The following is a 20,740-nucleotide window of genomic DNA, read 5'->3' on the forward strand; positions in this document are numbered from 1 at the left end:
TCGCCACTGGGGAAACAAAGGCGGTCGGGCCTGATGTTGGCCACCAACCCCCTTGTGTGCCGTGCCGGATATCATATGTGCTCGCTAACATCACTTGCCCCAAAAGTCTGTCCAGGCTATACGGGGGGTCTTTGTCTTTGTATATTGTAATCCGCCTCGGCTCCACGATGTCGGACGTTGCGCTCCACCTGCTGGGAGCTTCTTCGGCAGCCAAATTCTGGCCCATTTCGGTTGCCGGTTCGAGCGAGCACGCGCGGAAGAGACTCGCTGGCCACATTGCCGGACGCGGCGCGGCACAGACAAGCCGAGAGCGCAGCGAAGACAGAAACCTGCCGCAGATTGCTGGTGGCGGTGCTGCGTGGCTTTGAGCCGACGTGAGTGACCCCCCCCATCACTGACACCAGACAATCACCAATGGCAAACGACCAGCAGTGGCGAGGCAAGGAAGGCGACTGGCCGCCAGACAGTGGCCACCGCCTGCTCATTAACCGCTCCATGCAGATGGGGGCCAATTGAAGCGGCGCGCTCTCTGGGATCAATTCTCCATGCCCTCCGCGTGACAAATTAAGTGTTGGCATACTGCCGCCCTGCCTCCTTCAAGCCACACTGGCACGTTTTTTGTTGTTGTATCTTCCCCCCCTCCCACCCCAATTGTACCCCGATGTGGCTATAATTCCCCATCTCTCACAAAAGCAGTACGGCCCTTCTTCGTGTTGGAGACTGCTCCGTAGGAGTTTAAATCAAGATCGCATTGGCGCAGCATCACGCAGCACGAGGAGCCACCAAAACAACGCTGGAGGGCCGTGGTGGTGGCCCTGCTGCGTGGACTGTGCGTTTAACTTCTTTCCCACCGTACGTAGCCAACCGTGCTGATCGGAGGTGCTGGCCCAATTATGGGGTGGGGGGGCTCGAAGCAGAAATTCTGTTTGAGGGTCTCCCATGGGCGTAGTTTGGCCGGGGGGGGGGCACAGAGGGTCGTTGCCCCCCTGTGCCACCCCCCCCCCCCCAAACTGGACACCTTTATCAATTTGCACCCGAGAGTCCTGATGTGAGGGACAAAGCGACCCCCTCCCGCCCCCAAATATAGAAGTAAAACTCCGCCTATGGGGTCTCTCCCACCCCCCGTTTCAATTTACAATCATTCCGACTGAGCCGAGAGAAGATAACGAGACGAGAGACAGAGATGTGGCGAGACCCCGGGACATGTGGACAAAGCGTAGAGAGACGAGAAATTAGAGATGAAGCGGAGGGGAATGAGAGAGACAGACAAAGGGATCCGAATCCATTCGGAGCTCGAGATGAGAAACAGAGGGGGTGGAGTTAGGGGCGGGATTTCCTCGTTGTGTTTAGCGCGATCTGAATGCGGGCTGATATTTGGTGCATCCGTATACAGTATACAGCACATACATGTTAAAGTAATGTGGGATCCCCTTGAACCGCTTGGGACCCCGATGCCTTTGCTTGGTTCAGAGTAATATCTGATGCAGCTCACTCACTGCGCCCTGCGCGTGCGTGACTGCAGCTCCGTCCGGTGCTGTGCGCGAGACCCCTCTGACATTTTGTGCGAGTCGATGACTCACCGTCCTCCCTACCCACCCTCACGTTTTAGACGTATTTATTTATTCTCTCATTTTATTTCGTGCATTTATATATTTCCTTTTGTTAATCACAGGGGCTCCACTCAGGTGCACGTGCACTGTGGCCTGATAAGGGCTGGCCTTTCCCCCACATGATTTTATAAATGTCACAATTTGTTTCGGTTTTTTTACTCCCCCCCCCCCCCCCCAAATGGCCTTTGTTGGATGCTGAGCTACGGAGTGCCACACTCGCGATTTTCGTACCTGTGTAGCCCTTTTTGACATTCCGCTGCTGGATGAGGGTCAAAGTAAAATGTTGAACCATACTTCACCACGCTGCCCATTGCGGGTTGGGGAAGCCATAGACCTAATTAGTAGTGCGGGGAGAATGGTGACAACGATGGATAAGCGTCTCGTTTGCAGGCCGTATCGACGTGGTAGGTCTCACGTGGCTGTGGGGCCGTGTGGCATGAAGTCGCGGGTCGCACACGGCCCGTGGGATGTAAATACCCCACTCCGGCTACAAGCGTGGCCAATACATTGAGCTCCAAGCTGTTTGAGCTTCATTGCCAGGTGCAGCCAATTTCTGGTAATTTCCAAAGACAGGGTGTAGAAAGCAGTGCACCTAATTATGCGTTTATGACTCAATTAGTTTTGTGCAGGCTCCACTCAGACGCCGACGGCAACGTGGAAAGACTGGAAGGGATCCCGGCTCTGGAAGCGAGCCTTCTCGAAAGTGGGCTTATTCACGGGACAATTGGGCCCCTCTCAGATTACATTTTTACTTCCCTAAATTCTTATTCCTGGTCCCCGGCTCGTCACATCCGACAATCTTCGTCGTTTTCGAGGGGGGGGGACAAATTGGGCAAAATGCGTGCGTCCGTGGGAAGAGTGGGTGTTTTGGTCATCGTTATCATCATCATCTGCAGCGATCGATCCACTGCTGGAAGAAGGCCTCCTCCCCAACACGCCGCCGTAGCCACCTGTCACGTAAGTCGGTGTCGCCGAGTGCGACTTTTGCTCAACACAATCAGTGACGGGAGTTATTCGTCAACGAATACGTTTTTTTTATATATATAAAGTCAAGGAGTTAACTATGAATGTGGATGAAGACTTAGGCTCGCATCGTCTAGAGGCGTCATCAGAGTATGCAGTGCACTGAGGCAGAACAAAGACACGTTAAATGTCTAATATAGAAGTGCCTAATATATTAGTGCATTATATAAACGGCATTACCAAGTATACCGATTGGCTGAGAGGATAATTTGGGGGGGTGGAGGGCGGGGGTAGGCGCGTGAGGGTTCGGGGGCGAATGAACAACTCGAGAGCGAACTCAATGTTGGGCTGATTTAGTCCACTCGGAGGATGAGGAAGACTGCCCTCCTCACGCTCTCTCGACGAGACGAAGGCCAGAGTAACGCTGCAGTCAGTGGAAGCAGGAACTCTGAAGGCCAGAACACTGCAGAGTTTGTAAAACAACAACAATTAGTCTTAACACGCCCAAGTTTATCTCCCTCTCGCTCCTGAGGCTTAGTCACAGAATCCGCGTCATTCGCCAAGTACTAAAATAGCAGCGCCGCTTACTACGCAATTACGTCAAAGCACAAAGCACCCACAGGGCCCGATCGGCGTGCACGTCATCGTCATCACGACATATCCACGGCTAGATAACCCCCCCCCCCCCCGCTCGAAGCTGTTGCCATCATCCCTCAGTGCTGCGATATAAAGATCACCGAGCACCCTGCCTGCACGCGAGCGGATTTCATCGTTCCATCTCTTCGGTGGGCGACCTCTTTGCCGATTTTCAATCCTCTGCTGCCACTCGCTCACTATTCTTGACCACCATCATCACTTCCAACGACGTCTCCTGCCCACTCACTTTTCCTAACAATTAGCTTCATGTCTCCAATCATCGAGGTGTTTGGGTTAGATCGCGTGCATATAAATGAGTTGTTAAACCCGCCAACACCCGACACAGCCAATTGTTAAGGTTTGTCACGTAAACAAAAATGACGATTAGTTACGAGTTCAGCACACGGGTGTGTTGGAGAGTAAACCCACAACATTTACAATTCGAGTACGACGTTGCGCGCGTGTCCTCCAATGCACGTGCTCCTCTCTCCGTCTCTTGATGTGACTCCGAGCAAGCCTGCGTCTCCAATCGTCTCGGCGCGTACTTCTGTCTCGCACGTGTCGGTGCGTTGATGAATATTTTTGCCATCGCGTGTTTAATGACCGCGTTTTTGAGCGACGTCATCCAGCGAGGACCAAATATAACTTTGCCGCTCGCGCAAATTGAGCCGAGGCACCCATCAGGATAGAGCTGCGCGTTATCGGAATGTGGTGTTAATTAGGACAATGCATTAGTGGCGTTGGCGCTCGCTTAACCCGTGTTACAACAGCTGAACAATTCGCGGGGAGATGAATAACAATGCGCAGCGTTTTTCCGAGGAGGACGACTGCATCAACAAGTTTACGGTCCAGGAAAAACCAGGCCAGGTGGCAACGCTGGCTGAGATTGGAAGGATATTTGCCGGGAGAGGTGACTTGACCTCCAGTCTCTCTTGCTCAGGACCTTCCAGGACTAAACCGTGGATAAATCATATCGATTGGGATCGATCGTGAATGGTCTCCGAGGCATCTTCGGTCACGATAATTGCGAGCGCCTGAAGCGCGTAATGCTGCGAAAAGGTTACAATGATCAGTCCAAACAAGCCTACCCGCCGATACGCCACCGTCATCATCATCATCATCGTCACCATCATGATCATCATTAAACGTTACTCAGTCATGTATTATTGATGAATACATTATAATCAATTATACGATAATCAGTCATCCATCATCAGTCATAATCAGCCGTCATCATCATCTCATATCATCGTCGTCACAATCACTCCTCTACATTCATACATTCACCGTCCATCCATTGAATATTAGCCGTCCGTCAGTATCACTGTCATCATTTCCGCTGCGTTCATCCGCTTATAACAACACTTCGTGAAGTATGCATCGTCGAATAACTCCCCCCCCCCCCCCCCCATCATATCGTACGACAGCGCGAAGAGGCCCTCGTCCAGCAGTGGATTGACAAGGATCGCAATGCGTGCGCATGAGTCGCCTCATTAAAAGGGAACTAAAACAAGCCGTACAATAACTCGCGACCCCGGATTCTGGAGCACATACGACACTTGCACCATCGCAGGCACTCCTGTTGTGGATTTACTCTCCAACACATCGGTGGGCTGAAGTAGTAACTAATTGGCGCGTTGTTGTTTACGTGACCAACCTTACTGGCTGTGTCGGGTGGTGGAGAGTTATGACTCATTTATACTCACGGGATCTAACACAACAACCTTTATTATGAATAATATTGGTCGCGAAAGCCTGCTACGTCTTGACTTAAAGCTTTCGTGACTGCAGGAATTAATATTCTTTGGGTCTTTCGGTAAAGTCACGTCGATAGGTTCAAATTAATTGTTTGTTTATGTATTTTTTTTTAGTAATTTGAACCTATCCACGTGACTTTACCGAAAGACCAAAAGAATATGAAAGCCTGCTCCGTGTTAAACTGACCCCTCCTCCTACTCGCCCGTCCGTCCTCCCCTCGGTGTTCGCGTCGCCTGCTACGCGTGGGTGGCACGTGGAGGCGGATTGAATCCTGCTTACTGGACTCGCTCTGCACGGTAATAGCAGTGGGTCTCTGTGTCACTGTGGGCCCACATCCGCCAATCAGACAGCAGCAGAAGCAACAGCCAGCCTCGCTCGTCAATCAATGCTGGGGCTGTGAGTCACTCGCACAATATGGCCGCGTCGATGTGAAATTAGGCTTTATGCCAAACACGCGTTGCATGTAAGAATAATAATGCCGAATGTTTACCCAGGAAAATCTCAATAATATATATTTTTATCAGGAGGGTCCTGCTGCCATTGGGATAGTATGCTGGCAATTTCCATATTTGGTACGAGGAATGTGGGAGGAAATTGGAGAAAACACTTCTTGAAACCCACATCCACAATGCAAGTCACATCATCCACTCACTTACCTCTCCACTCACCACACTGCAGGTCACAACAACCATTCACTCACCACACTGCAGGTCACATCACCCACTCACTCACCCACCACACATCCATACTGGAAGTCACATTAGCCACTCACTCACCAAACTACAGGTCACATCACCCGCTCACTCACCCACTCACTCCTCACTACACCGAAGGTCACAATGCTTCTATTTCTGCTTCTCCCCTCGCACAGCTCACCTTTGGAATTCCCTCGCATCCACGTCTCTTTTCTCAGGTTCGTATAACCTTACTCCGTTCAAGAAGCCTATTCACTCTCATATTGTGCAACGTTAAAGTGCTGTTCGTTGCTGACTGCTTGGCGTTTTTGAGCCTGTGTTCAGCAACAGCTGACGACTATCTGATCCAGTCCTTGGTTCCCCCCTAGATCGACTCGGTCTCAAACGAGTACCTGGTACGGTGTGTAAAAACATCGCCACTGGGGAGACAAAGGCAGCCAGGCGTGGTAATTGCTGGCCACCGACCCCCTCATGTTGCCGCGTCGGCCTTCATAGGTGCTCGCTAACAGCACTTGCCCCAACAGTCTGTTAAGGCTACACGGGGGATCTTTATCATCTTTGTCTTGCGTGCTTAGCTGCATTAGGATGCAGCGCGTCGGTTCGGCGAGACTTCATCGGGGCTGGCGGAGCTCTGAGCGCCCCCTGCTCGCGTACTCGCTACGTCACTGTGGCGTCAATGAGGAGCGAGGCGACACGGATTATTTAAAGCGCCTTGTGCCTTCGCGGGCGAGTGCGAGCGCCTGTGCGAGTGTATGTGTGTGTGTGCGCAGCCTTGCATGGCCGGTAGCCGCACAGTCACATCTGCTTCGTTCTCCCTCGCTTGTGCTCAATCCACGGTGTAGCTTGCATCGCCCTGTAATTTCAATGCAGCGCTCTTGGTAATTACATCTGTCAATCCAGCAGCTTTTGTTGATTTATGACGGACTCTCCTGGTGAGACCCAGATTTGTCGAAACCAGGTCCAGAGTTTTGGTTGCTTACATAAGTGCTTTCTAGAGAATATCGGTCTGGAAATTCAATACATAGGCTGATAAGACGTAGTTATTTATTCCCGCGGGGAGACAGAACGAAGGTGTGCGCTTATGTGTTGTGTAGAGAGATGAGAGGCTACTCCGTGCTGAGAGGCTCCTCCGTGCTGTCGCTGGGGCTGCTGCTGCAGGTGCTGACGGTGCGACGGATTTCAGCACCTCGGACAGCGCTGTGAGCAGGCAAGGAGACACTCCCGCACGTCTCCCCACCATCATCACCACCACCATCACTACCACCATCACTACCACCATCATCACCATCGCCCCGGTGGGGTGGCTGTTGTTGACGGGGCGTTCATTCTGTTCGTAACTTTTCCACGGATTTAGGGGCATCTGATGTTAAACGTTTGAGAGCCCTTCCACCACCATGTGTACTAAACCCACTATCACCCCCTCCTCCCCCAAACTACCAACAGCGTCTAGAAATGCGATCCCATTGGGATCCGTGAAACCCACAGAGTGTAAAGTAATTTAAAGAAGCTGCCGTGGTTTAATGGTTAGTGCGCTACACTTACAATCTGGAGGTCGCCGCTTACATTTGATCTAAACCAAGTGGTCAAGTTTATTAAATTTCTCCACGTCAGTCCACACAGCAGTATGAGTCCTGTGCAGAAGTTAGTCGATCGGTACGTCGCGTGCGGTGGCGAAATGTGTGGGTATCCCCGCCTCTCCCAAGGCGTCTTCTGTCCAGCGTGGAAGAGTTAAAATAAAATACCGTGAAAGCGCCCTCTAGCTTAGGCCCTTCCGCCAGCAGGGGTGTCAGCGAATAATTGCAGGGCTACACCTTGAACGCGCTTAGCTCCTTTACAAGCGGGGAGAGAGTTGCACAAGCCTCGTTACGAACGAATGTGTACTTAGTAGGTTCACGGGAATAATTTCGTAACGTGTGCTTCTCCACTCGAGCGAGCCAATTATATATACACACCCCGGGGAAGTGCAACGTGCGGCAGAGAGGCACGCTCTGCCAATGTCCCCGGCGACATCGCGCCTCGCGCGAAGTAAACCAGCGAGGCGCAGACCCATGACCAATGTAGCCGTCGGGCGATTCCTTACTGCCAATACGCGGTGACGATGCGGGGTCTGAACTGCGCGGTGCTCGTTCGGGTGACGAGGAGTGCCTCTCCGCGACAGCGGCGGAGTACTCGCGCCGACAGTGACGCGAGTTGAAGACGTGGTTAATTACAGCGGTGATATTTGTTGTTGTTGTTGAATGACCACATCGTGGACTGAGGGTGTTTTAACGTTTCTTCTTGAGCTGCGGTGGTCCAGGAACATGGATGACATGGAGTTATGCCGGTACGCAGGGAACCACGCGATTTCGTTTTGTGCAATTCCTGCATTGCTCTGTTGTCAGAGCGTGCGGAAAACACCCCATTGGAGTAGAACATACGGTGGAAGGGGTTATGTGGAGAGCTTGTACGAGTGGCTGAACATTGCCTGCTACTACTACTAATACAGTACACGGCTAAATCGTTTTATGTCTGTCATACAACACAGAAGTTGGATCTTGATAGTGTGTCGCCCAGTTCATTAAAGCACATCTCTGTGTGCGTACGATCCTGTTGCGTCTAGCTTTCTGGGATGACTGTGATGTGAAGGTGAATGCAATACACCCACCCCAGACCTGACCCTTGGCCCCTCTCCCTGCCCCCCTCCCTCCCCCACTCTCTGTCACGCAGTGACCTCCAGACTCCAGGCTTCTTTATTCATTACCGATTACAGCTTTTCCGAAGGCACGGACGATCATTGCCCACACAAACAATGTACTCTCAATTTTTCTAATTCGCCACGCTGTGTGATGTTGTTTATGCCAAAGCCCATCCGCAGGTGACAAGAACCGTTACCTGGGGCCTGAGCGTGTTTATCGGAGACAACGCCGTGGTCACGAATGGCCCATTTCTATCACGGGTCCTCACCTCCAGGCTGACCCACCCTGCTCGCACCCCGCCACGCCTCATTGCCATGCGGCGCGGCGTAACAACGCATACATTCAAAAATGATTATAATTGATTATTGGTATTCGTAATACATGCATCGGTGTGTGTGTGTATGCGCGACGATAAATCATAAACGATTTATGCAAATAATGCGCTCGTATAATTTGTGAAAATATTTCATAAATGTCGGCTTGGGCAGAGCACGCCGCTAGAATGGATGATGGTGGTGGCTGACAGTGGAGTGACAGCCAACGGAGGGAAGACGCACACGGGTGGACGCCTACTGCCGAGGTGTAGCCATGTGCAGGTGCTGGGCGGATTGTTAGGTCGTGAGAGATGACGACGGCCTGCGAGGGCCTTCATACAGCAGCGGATTTTTCACTGCTGATGGTGATATGGTGATGCTGAAAATCACGCGAACAATCGACACGGAAGACAAAACGAGAAACAACGCAAACGCAACGGCAAAGCACGAGACAGCAGAGCGACACGCCTTCTCGTTACAATTCTTCAAATCGCTGGGGGGTGGAGCGGGGCGGGGACGAATCGACACGTAAACATCGCGAGTTGCCATCGTCCCGTCCCGCAAGTCCTTCCTTGCAGATCGGCGGGGAAGGTCCTCGTCAGCCCACGATCGACATCGACGATGAACGCTGCGAGACAACTCCGGGTGAACAGCGACGTCTCGAACCAACGGCCGACATCGGATCCCACCAGTGAATCAACTGGTACCGGGATTCTCCGGAAGAAGAAAAAACAAACAACGTGATGCCCGTGACTCAATCGAACGCGCACGACACACGCCATCGTAACCACCGCCACCACCACACCGGATCCGGTTACCAGCTTCACAAGTGGAAAATCGAGGGAAACCTGAAACGGCACATGCAGAGACCCTGACCAAAGCGTAGAGAACATCGTGATCCACCGGCTACTTCACAAATTGACCGGAGGCCGGAGCAGCAGCAGAAGCAGCAATTAATTGTATGTTTGTTGAACTTCTTTCGCACCGTACGGAGCCAACCGTGCTAATCGGAGGTGCGGAGGAAGGACAACAAACTAATCACACAAATCAGTTTTAGAGAAATTCGTTTTCATTTAGTCTCACCTGACGCACGTCGGGTGGCTTTAAAACCTGCACATTGATGATTAAAGTTGCGATTCACTCGTCCGTACACGAGGAGTCGAGGTGGGAGATGATCAACTTAATCCCTCATGTCGATTACGCGTGGATGGATCAACGTTCTCACCTGTGTGGCCCTTGCAGTGGCGTGCGAGGCAGAAGACCTGATCGGGCCGGTCAATGAGTGCAGCGGTGTCTAATTGAACGATCAGAATGCCACCGCATACTCTTTGGTTTTATTCGGTAAAGTTCTTGCAGTCACGAAAGCTTCAAATCTAGAATGCCACCGCAGTTGCTTCAGCGGGGTTGACTGTGCTCCGTCATTTGGCGGCGTTTGAAGTCGCGCAGCCTCGCCGGCGATCGTGCAGCAGTGACGACCCGGTGCTCGGAGGAGTCCCCAATCGGCCACACGAACGAGTCACCTACAACTTGAAATGACAGGCTGCAAGCTGCCTCTTTCAAGAAGTGTCGATTCCAGCACAGAAAATTGGGCAGCACCGTTTAGTATGGGGGGGTGGGGGGGGCGACATTTATAACCACAGATTCGGTGTACAGCCCTGCAAGTGACACCAGTTGACTGCAACTGCTGCGAAATCTGTCCGAAGGAAGCGATGGCGAGGTGCGGTGGCAGACCATGGCATTGGCTGAAGTACCATCTTAGCTTCACCTTCAGTGTAGGTCACGACTCTTCAGTAGGGGGCACGCCCCCCACCCCCCTTCCGTACAGATGGCCTACCACAAATGGCCTTAGCTCCAGGCATGCCATGATCGACCCATTTTATTAAGGCAACACATTTCCACAACGCGTATCAAGAGTCCGTTTGCTCGTCTCGTTAATGCGGCCTCGTCTGTTTTTACTCCGTCTAGTTCACCTCCACTATCATAAATGTCACGTGGCCATATCATATGCACACACATGTACATGTAAATACTGCTATTGATTCCCACACGTGCATAAAACAGGTGCTGTAGGTTGCTGTGGATATAGGTTGTCAGCCAGGGGGCAATGGAGCAACGTCTATACGTCCCCCGAGTGCACCACCAACATGGATGGGCGACTACCGTGCACGCCAGCCTGCAGAAGGCGACCGCCCGAGCCCCGCGTTTTGGGGGGTTGCCTGCCCTTCGACGTCACGGGGTGGTGGGATTTCCCCCTAACCCCCCCCCCCCCCAGCCCCATGGACGGCCCTGCCCATAGGCAGCTGCGGGGGTCGCGCTGCGCTCGTCAAACCGTACCCCTACGTCCACCCTCGGTGCCTCGCGACCCCTTGACCCGCGTCCCTCCACAGGCGAGCGGCATGGCGTGCCAGGACTGCGGGTTCCGGCGGGGGGCGGCCACGCCGTTCGGCGTGCGCTCCTACCTGGACCACTTCTACCAGGGCTGCCGCTCGGAGCCGGACGAGGAGACGCTGCTGCGGCCGGGCGGGCGGCGCGGCGCGCAGGCAGCCGCCGGCGCCTCCACGGCGTGCAAGGTGCCGCTGCTCGCCGGTAGCGCCCGCGTGCACAAGCAAGACTCGGCAAAAGCGCAGGAGCCCCAAGCAGATCAAGGGCTCCTGGATGCGCAACCAAAACAATGAAAACTATTTGTGAACGTCAAGCTAAATTTTAGTTTTTTTTTTCCTTTTTGCTGAGACACGTGGCGTCTTTCTGGCACAACTGTGCCACTCAAAGCGCCATCGCAGACCGATGAACATGATAAGTGAATTAACTTGAACAGCAATCAATCTCGCCCACCTCTAGCTTGTCTCTTCCTTCATCAGCATGCTACATCTGCGATTCATAATTAGGTTTCTACAGCTCTGTCTCGAGTCGAGATCTTTCCCTCTCTCGTACCATCACATTTTGGTCTCACCGCCATTCCTCTTCTCTCATTTCACTATCTCCAGTGTTGTCCAAATTCATCTCACCTCGCCTGCGAGTCTCTATCTCTTCTGTCATCTCACTCGGAGTTTATAAATTGAAAGCCCAGCAACCACCACCGCTGGTCCGGACACGACTGATTTTCCAAACAATGTTCATGGCATAAACAGAGCCTATTGGGATAGAGAAAAGTGAACGAGACACTCAGTAAACGATCATAGACCAGTAGAGAACGTTTATTAACACAAAACTGCAATTATTATTTCATGGAAAAAAATTAAAAACAAAGAATTGGCTGTGCTGTGCAAACACGAACTTAACGTCATGTGTCAATCACGTTGCCCAATTTCCAGAGCTTAATTTCAGCTGGGTCTGTCCGGAAAGTATTTCTGTATGAAGCACATCACATCCAGTATAAATCTCACTATGGCTTTGTCTGCTAGTCACGTGTCACCTACTTCAGTCTGCGAGCGACCCAGTGAGATATGAAACTGTTGTAAAAAATCCCAATATTTGGGACAATGGTAATGACCCTTCTTCCGAGAAAAATAGGGATTGGTTTTTAGTTGAGTATTCCACTGCACAGCAAAAAATAATGGGACACTTGAGGGATGCTGACGTGAATAGTTATTAGAATGTTGTATTTTGAAGGGTTTATTTCATATTGGCCTTGAAAAAATGCAATACCATTGCTTGCTTTACTCTCAAAATATCAATAGCTGAACGGGTCCCAGTTTGGCTCTGTGATTATATGGATTTGTTATTCTGTGATAACATAATTGTGGTTTATGTATGGAGCCGGAATTGTTATATTTTCGTATCATATTTGCTAAGCACAGGAGGCCCAATGGCCCGAAAATGCCAAGCGGCCAGCAACAAACAGCACTGTTAAACTTGTTATAGATAAGAGTTCAGAAAGGTTATAATAACGTGGGAGAGAATTCCAAAGTCGTGCAGACAGATGGATATGTAAAAAAATATGAAATCATCACATCAAGTCGTGTAATTAAATATCAGGACATGTACACACATTTCATTAATCGGCCTCGTTAAATCGGAAATAAACACACTGGTTCCATGCCTCGATGTCTTGCCAAACGAGCCAGACAGATTTTACAGTTCAACCCGAGTGTGTCGGATCGCGTTAGAGTGGCGCAGACGGACCCGCGATCATTTCGACTTAAGTCTGCTGCCGGCTCAACCTCACCAGGGGATGTTTAATGAGCTAACAAAACCTCTTCTGTCTTCCCGTTACAAAACATCCCAAAGGGGCAGGGCACACACACAGGGGTGCCGCAACAAATCAGGGACATTTTTGTGTTCTGTACAAAAAAAAATCGGCAGACACATTGTCATTATTGGCGTTTGTTTACCCAGGAGTTTCGTGAGTTTTCAAGGAGGCACCTTTCACGTCCTTACAGTAGGCGCACGACAATTGCCCTGCACAATATTGTATAATGTATCATCCCAAACGAGTAATTGTGCGGTTTAATTTTAAAAATTCGGATCATGACGTCTTCACGGGTCTCTCAAACGTCCGCTGGTGAAGCCGACTGCGCGCAGTGATATCGCCCCGGTTCCTACACCCGCACTGATTACCAGGGTGGGCCGCTCGATTCCAACCGTGCGAGCTGACACAATCATCCCTGGCGCGCCGTGAAGCTCCTGTACACAACGCCATGCGACGATGTCACTTGGCTGTGTCGGGTGGCAGGAGCGGGCGGGATCATTGCGCGGGCCTAACGCCAAAGACAAACAGATATTTACGAATGATAAAACAACCCACGCGCTGATGTTAAATTCCATTTCACACGCGGTTACAGCTAAGCATCTCGTGCCTACGTCCACGTGCCTGCTGTGCAGGATACTCCTCCCAGGGCCACCAAGTCCCCAGCCTCTATGTAGCGACCTCAGAGGTGACCAGGGGCGTAACGAGCGTGCGGCAGGCACGGGTGCCTTGCCAGCCCCACCCCTGACAACCACCGCGAGATTTGTTTTCAACAACAGTCTAAAAGAACAAAAACACGTATTTAAATGGAGGTTCAAATGTATTTTTATGAACATGATTTCATTTACGTTCCACGTTTTATGTTTTTATCTCATTACAGCAGTAACGTAATATTGCAAATAAGTACTACGGAGCTGTTTAGTGGCTGCATTTTGCGAAGACGCGGCGCCTTTTACAGCGTTAAATGTTCGAGACCGTGAGCGTTTGCATTCGGCAAGCGGAGCCGCGGTATCTCGTAGCCTGGGGGGCGACCGTGCAAGATAAATCAAAATATTGGGGGGGGGGGGTGGGGAGCCGGGGGGCGGGGGAGGGCGGGGGGCATCCCCCCCCAACCCCCTCCGGAGCGATTGCCGCATCTCCCCGTGCCGAGAGCGCAGTTGACTCCTCCCGCTGGCGGCGGCCCCCGTACCTGTGCCGAGCGCCCGTTGCTTGGCCCCCCTTGCGCCGCGTGTGCGCAGGCGTGGTTCGCATGTGGCCTGCTCGGCATGCTGACGGGGGCCGCGGTCATGCTGACCGCCTACCTCGCCCCGGCTCGCCTCGAGGCGGTCGGCAACGGCGGCGGCGGCGGCCCGGGCGGCGTGAGCGACGTGCTGCTGGTCGACCCGAGCGCGGCGCGTTTCAACCGCATTCTGGAGGGCTCCAAGCTGGCGGGCGCGCTGCTGTTCGCCGCCGGAGGCGCCGCGCTGTCGGGGAGTCTTCTGGTGGCCGCGGCGGCCGCACGGGGCCGTGGCGGCGGCGATGATGATGGTGGTGAGGTGATGACGGCGGAGCACCAGCAGCAGTATCATCATCAGCAGCAGCAAGAGGACGAGGAGGTGGTGCAGGAGAACCGGCTGCTGCTCCACGAAGTGCGGCCCGTGGCCAGCGGGGCCGTGCCCAAGTCGGGGTGAGTGGCACGGGGCGCTTGGCCTTGGGGCAGGGTTCTTAGCTCGTTTTCAGAGGTGGGGCCGCTTTCGCCGATAAGACGTCACCAGTGTGAGGGCCGCCACGACATTGGAAACCATTGGGGGTTTGACAGCAGCACGATAATGATGGGGTGTTTTCACTTGTTGTGCATTTTCGGGGGTCGCATTAAAGGCCACCAGGGGCCGCCAGTGGCCCGCGGGCCTTGAAATGAAGAACCACTGCCAGGGTGGTGGTGGTGGTGGTTACACGAGGTCAGAGGGAGAGCGAGCGGCCTCGCAATCGGGAAGGTCGCGAGTTCAAATCCTGATTGGGGGTTGACGCAGCCCATCAACCCTCCGCGGTCGATACAAATTAATACCGCATGTTGTTTGGAAGTCAATAGTGGTTCTGTGGATTGACAAGCACCGCCCCCCCCGCCATAGGAACGTGGAATTTCCACCACTGGCTCAGGGCTGCCAACAGGGGATGAGCATCAATGCCTCAATGTTCGTTTGAGCAGCAGGAGTCACTTTGCCCTGCACAGTATGAGCTCTGTTGTCAGTCACCCCCAGTTGTCAGACAAGGGTCGTTTCACGACCAAAAAATTCAAGCCGATGGACTAGAAAATGTGTTTATTTACACGTGGAGATACAGAACAGAGTTGTACTTGGCTCTGCTTTTACTCCTCATTGTCCGCAGCAGCGCATGCGTTTGTATACAAACCCTGTTTATTTTGTTGAGCAGGGCCCCGTTGTTTAGACGAAGTGCGCTTGCCAATAGCACGTGGCGACTCAGCAGCATTTAATGTGATAGGCGTGACACTGCTGACGAAACCCGACTTATCAAAACCGGTACAGTTTTCTTGCTTCAACAAACGCTGCTAGATAATATTGCTTTCTAAAGCCAATAGAGTCGATGGACTGCACCTTAGTTGTATCTTCATGCAGAGATACAGAATGGAACGTTGCGTACAGATACTTTTCTTCAGTAGGTATGACGTCTCAAACTTGTTCACGTCGTCCAATCCTTCAATCTCCCAGTGTGGTTCCGAGCATGCGTCTTTCCGTGCTTCATTACTTTTCGTGTTTTGTTCAATCCTCTTTGTCCGTGTTTCTGATCCACGTCACAGTAGGTAATACACACAGATAAAACATACAATCTTCCTTGAGACGCATCGACGAAGTTGCATAACGTGCATCAACATAAACGTTACGCCACTCTTTGATCGACATTGTTTGAAAGACTACGAATCGTGTCGGGTCCGATTTCAGGTATGGGGTAAACCTGCACGTGGGTGTGACACATGCCAATATCTGTTTTCGAGAATTTAGATTGGGGAATTGCCCTTGAACGTTTACACCCATGTGACTCCGCCAATGATGACGCAGCCGCGCGTCTTGCACGGGAGATGTCGTGCGGAATAATTCATCGCGGTCATTTAAGTAGCCGGAAGAATGAACGCAACGGGTGGCTTTGTTTACATTTCACGCGTGTTTTTTTCGTTCGACCGCATGGGGCATCTCGATGGGAAGATTACGAAGGGTCTTTTGATGTCCCCCCAAACGCGCTCTGACGTGCACGGTGTCTCTCTCCGCATTAGCGCCGAGGTCAGGGGGAGCAATCCTCGGAACGAAAACCAGAAAATGCTTTTATTTGTCGCCGGCTTCGCGTTTGCAGACGCGCGTGAAAACGCAACAAAGCAAACCGTGCTATAGTGCATGGAGCCCCAAGCAGCTGAAGGGGTTCGTGAATATAAAAAAATAGCGGGGTATAACATTTCAGCTCGAATGAAAAACTTATCAAATATATCAAGCTAATTAATATATAAAAGTCAACCCTCATCCCTGGTCTGCATCTCTCGTTTCACTGCATCTCTTGTTTATACAAATACTCTCATCCCAATACATCTTTAATGTTTTACCTACATCTTTTTCGCATCTCACTTCATATCGATCTCTGCCTATTTATCTCTTCCGTCACCGCACGTGGATTTAATAAATTGGCCCACATAATCAGTTTTGCTGAGGACCACCCAAAGAGTATGGATCCTTGCAGTCACGAAAACTTCAAATCTAAAAGGAAATAGGCAGGTAGGGACCAGAACTGCGAGAAAGCTTCCCCAATGAATTGTAAATGAAATTGCAGCGATGCCTGAGATCCAGTGAGGCTGCCCTGACCCTGGAGTCGAGTTGATTTTGGTGTAAGCAGGGTGAGTACTCACGAGACCGGGACATGAGACTCATTTGCGAGGGTCACCCGGGTCGTCAAAATGACAACGGTCAAACAAAAAAATAAAGTAACAGCAATGAAGCAAATAGGGAATTGAAAGTGAGTGAGCTCAGGTGCCCGATTTAAAAACCACCCATGTCTCGTTACTAATGTCTGTGTTCTATTCCGTATTGGGTGAGTTGCCATGGTGAAATGGTGAGCCCACTAAACTTGCAATCCAGAGGTCGCCCGGTCGACTCCATGTCCAGGCGCAGCAGATGAAACGACGGGGCAGGTTTCTTAAATCCCCTCCGCCGCCCCTGTACACACGCCCAGCAGTATCAGTGGGTACACCACATCAAGCCCTGCCCTTCACCTCCCGTACAGCGGTGTTTCGTGTTGTCCGGTTCGTTGAGTAACCAAACGGCTAATCGGCAGAGTAATCGATTGCTCAAAGTCAGCAGAGGGCCCAGCTCTGGAGCCACAGAACGGGCACAGGGGACCCACTCTGCAGCACCAGGTGGCCCAAGCAAGCCCCCGCAACGCTTCTCTTTACCTCTCTTTCACCTCTTCTTCACCTCTTCTTTACCTCTCAAGGCGCAGGCTTTGGAAGTGATCCGCGTCCCCCCCGCCCCCCCCCCCCCCCGGGCTGCGGCGATCGGGTACCGAGGACCGGCGTCGAGGCCCAACCACCTCCACCCGGAGCTCCACCACCTCCGTCCACGACGCCGGTGGAGCCGACTTGTCCAGCCGGGTCCGTTTGACGAAACAAGAACGCTCGCGAGGGACGCTCCGCTCCCCCCCCCCCCCCCCCGCGGGGACGACGCCGAGCGGAGGGGGCCGCCTGACGGCCGTAGATTGGCCAAGCCGACGGTTGGTGTGCTGGGGAGAACCCGGGAACTGATCGTCGTGCGTCGTGCATCTGAGCCGTGCCACTGGCGTGTCCCCGAGTTTTCCAAAGCAGTTCAGGTTGCTTGCCGTGGCAGTTCCGAGGGCGGTTGATTCTCAAACTGCCCCCCCCCCCCCACCTCTCCACCGCATGGTAAATGGCGCATCCCACAAATGATGCATCACCGTCGTCGGCTGCAACAGCCACGTCCGTGAGCGTCACGCACGGGGCATTAATTTTTGAGTGACGCCATTTGTTTCGTGTGTGATTACGCTACAGTCGCTCTCAATCCCCCCCATCCTCCTCCTCCTCCTCGTGCATCGATGTCCGATGTTTCGTACCACGTGCTTGGGCCCTTATTCGTGAACCAGTGCATTTCCTGGTTCCTGAAGAAGGCTTGCAGTACTTGGAGTGAAAAAGTCGGACGTCGCGCCAAACAGCGCATCTGAGAGCGGCGTGGTCCAAGGGCGACAACCTTCCCTCTGGCACGGCCATGACTCTGTGACAACCACGATCAGATGCACACACGGTGATCGTCTGCGACCGATGTTAAGTTTCACCATTCGTCCTGCCGTCAGTGACTGTTTCTTGCACAAAAGGCACGTGTTTACGTGTGGCGTGTGTGTGTGGCGTGTGTGTGTGTGGAGATAATGTTTATCTTGGGCAAAGTGAGCAGTGCTTTGCTTTGTAAACGCTTCGCCCCTTGTCTGATCTTCAGTTCCACTCCGGACATCGGCAATCGAAGGGGGGAATGAGGGGGGGGGGCTCTTTGTGTGTCGTGGAAATGACCCCTACACAAAGGGGTCATTGCCGCGACATTTATCGAGTGCTCAGAAGCCATAGGTGGCACCGATGGGTGGCGTTAATGTTAATTGTTTTTACAAAAAAAACACCACAATGTTGATACGCGCTTTTGTCCGAGGTAGAGGGGCAGCCCTGTAATTTCTTGTTTACTCTACTGCTAGCAGAAGAGCCTCCACCACAGGACGCTCTAGAGGGCCTGCTTTTCTATGCTTTCCAGACGTCTTGGAAGAGGTAGGACTACCCACACTTTACCCCGCCACATGTGACCGGCCAATCATAGATTAGCTGCGGGGTTACCCATTTGTACTGCTGGGTGAGCGGTGGTGGGGGGGGGGGGGGGGGATTTAAGACGTTTGCACCGTTGTCTCAGCTGCCACGCCGGGAGATTGAATCGATCCGGCGAGCTCTGCGTTGCAAGTCCAGTGTTGCTGACCAATGCGTCGCTGTGGCGGCCCCCCTTCATTCCAGAATGAATCGTTTTAATAATGAACTCCTTCCGAGGCGGGAGAGGGGGAAGGGAGCACACGATCGCATGCACGGTTGGCTACGTACGGTGCGAAAGAAGTTCAGCATACGCACACACATTGCGAGATACTGATCCTGATTCGCATATCATGCTGAAAATCCACGTGGCATAGTTCGCAATCTTAGTAAGCCACCGTGTTGCAAACGGAGGTTGCTGCCCGCGTGGTATAGAACTCCCATTCCCCAAGCCATCTGTGCTGTCCACTGCGTGCCTCTGTTCAAGTCCAGCCTCAAGACCGTCCTTTTATCCGCTGCTTGTATCTGTAAAATAAACATTGCCCCCTGTGGCCTGTACGGCGCTTTGAGAGGCGGTCGCATATCGACGCTGCCGTACAAGTCCGCATTGCGTCGCGCTGATCGTTTTTTGCGATTATTCGTTTGTTAGTAATGAAGCTTAATGCGGCATTGCCGGGAAAGTATAACGGGGCACCGAACCTCTGCCTCCGTGAGCAGCGGCTCGGTGGCCACGAGGGTCGCCACCTCCGAGGCGCGACGAAACCGCGACGTGTCTTGGGAATGTAACATAATTGGTGACGATTACTCATGCACCCAGGAAAGCCACAGTGAGGGTGCGCGCTCCATCGGGGTGATTGGCAGACACCGATTTCATGGCGTGTGTTTAGCGAAGGGAGGAAACCGGCTAAATGGAATATCTCACAGTGCCGGAAGGGGGGAGGGCTCGGACTTTTCATGTCCCGCGCGGACTGACTGATTTCCCAGGATGGTACCGACCTCCTCAACGAGAGGACAATCCTGGAAAGACCAGGGACAGGTGGCAACCCATTAGGCCGGCCGGTGTCACAGCGCCGCTGCGTCAACCTGCGCTGTGTTTGTGCCGCACCCTGCACATCGGCGTCGGGTTCTAGACAGGAGCGGCACAACACCACGTGGTTGTGGCCGCCGGCACGTGGATTGGGGTGGTGGTGGTGGTGATGGTGGTGATGGTGGTGGTGGTGGTAGTGGTGGTGGTGGTGATGGTGGTGGTGGTGATGGTGGTGGTAGTGGTGGTGGTGGTAGTGGTGGTGGTGGTAGTGGTAATGGTGGTGGTGGTGGTAGTGGTGGTGATGGTGATGACGATGGTGATGATGGTAAAGGTGGTGATGATGGTGGTGGTAATGGTGGTGGTAATGACGATGGTGATAATGGTGGTTAAGGTGATGGTGGTGGTGGTGATGGCGATGGTGGTGAAGGTGATGGTGGCGGTGATGGTGGGGATGCGTGCGGGAGACGCAGGCCGTGGTGCGGAGCAGTGGGTCGCGGGGACGGCCCAGTGCGCGCCAGGCGCATTGACCCCACCCGTCGTGCTTGTGGGCCGTCCTTGTGGTTGTGCTGTTGTCATCGAAATAAAAACAATCGTGGAAAAAAAACATCGAGACAACCGAATCTGCCGCCGCTGCTGATAATTATCATGAGTCAATACGTGCTTGTGTGTCATCGTACATCAAATCACCGCTTGTAACCATAGTAATAATAATAACATAGTGCATTTGGTAAATGTGAAAAAATGTATAGGGCAAGGCTGTCACGAAGGAAGACGCTCTGTTAATTAATTTGGCCCATTTGCAGGTGCTGGGTGGATTGTTACATCACAGGCTCGTGAGAGATGGCGATAGCTTGGAGAGGCTTGCATCCAGCAGTGGATTGATCATAGCTGCTGATGATGCTGCTGCTGATCTTCGCTGAAGAGAGTCCTGCATCGGGATGTTTGGTCACGTCAATGAGTGTGTGTTGTGTGCGCGTGAAGTGTGACGCCGGTGTGTGCACTGATGATTTGCCAAAGCAAAAGCTGTGGCAGCGCTCGGCACGGGTAGA

General features: G+C 52.6%; 1 protein-coding gene across 2 annotated transcripts; it reads left to right on the forward strand.

Moving 5' to 3' along the window:
• The first annotated feature begins 1,069 nt into the window (after nucleotides 1-1,069).
• Nucleotides 1,070-19,898, forward strand: LOC116945141 (neurensin-1-like). 2 transcript variants are annotated; one of them, XM_076068913.1, is made up of 5 exons: nucleotides 1,070-2,567; nucleotides 6,757-6,869; nucleotides 11,039-11,221; nucleotides 14,076-14,503; nucleotides 17,308-19,898. In XM_076068913.1, exons 3-5 carry the CDS (start codon nucleotides 11,048-11,050, stop codon nucleotides 17,324-17,326), a joined length of 621 nt encoding a protein of 206 aa, XP_075925028.1. In that variant the 5' UTR covers nucleotides 1,070-2,567; nucleotides 6,757-6,869; nucleotides 11,039-11,047; the 3' UTR covers nucleotides 17,327-19,898. The 2 variants fall into 2 exon arrangements, with proteins under 2 accessions (XP_075925028.1, XP_032815201.2); XM_032959310.2 differs by lacking the exon at nucleotides 1,070-2,567 and adding an exon at nucleotides 5,900-6,540.
• Nucleotides 19,899-20,740: the final 842 nt, after the last annotated feature.

The sequence above is a fragment of the Petromyzon marinus genome, chromosome 23 (genome assembly GCF_048934315.1).
Source record: "Petromyzon marinus isolate PM22_M1 ecotype Great Lakes invasive population chromosome 23, UKy_Petmar_22M1.pri1.0, whole genome shotgun sequence".
In the NCBI taxonomy this organism is placed as follows: Eukaryota; Metazoa; Chordata; class Hyperoartia; order Petromyzontiformes; family Petromyzontidae; genus Petromyzon; species Petromyzon marinus.

Excerpts from the sequence above, each read along its gene's own strand:
- LOC116945141 (XM_076068913.1), top strand. The coding sequence starts at position 11,048 with ATGGCGTGCCAGGACTGCGGGTTCCGGCGGGGGGCGGCCACGCCGTTC. Across the intron at positions 11,222-14,075 it reads GCGCCTCCACGGCGTGCAAG|GCGTGGTTCGCATGTGGCCT; the intron begins GTGCCGCTGCTC and ends GCGTGTGCGCAG.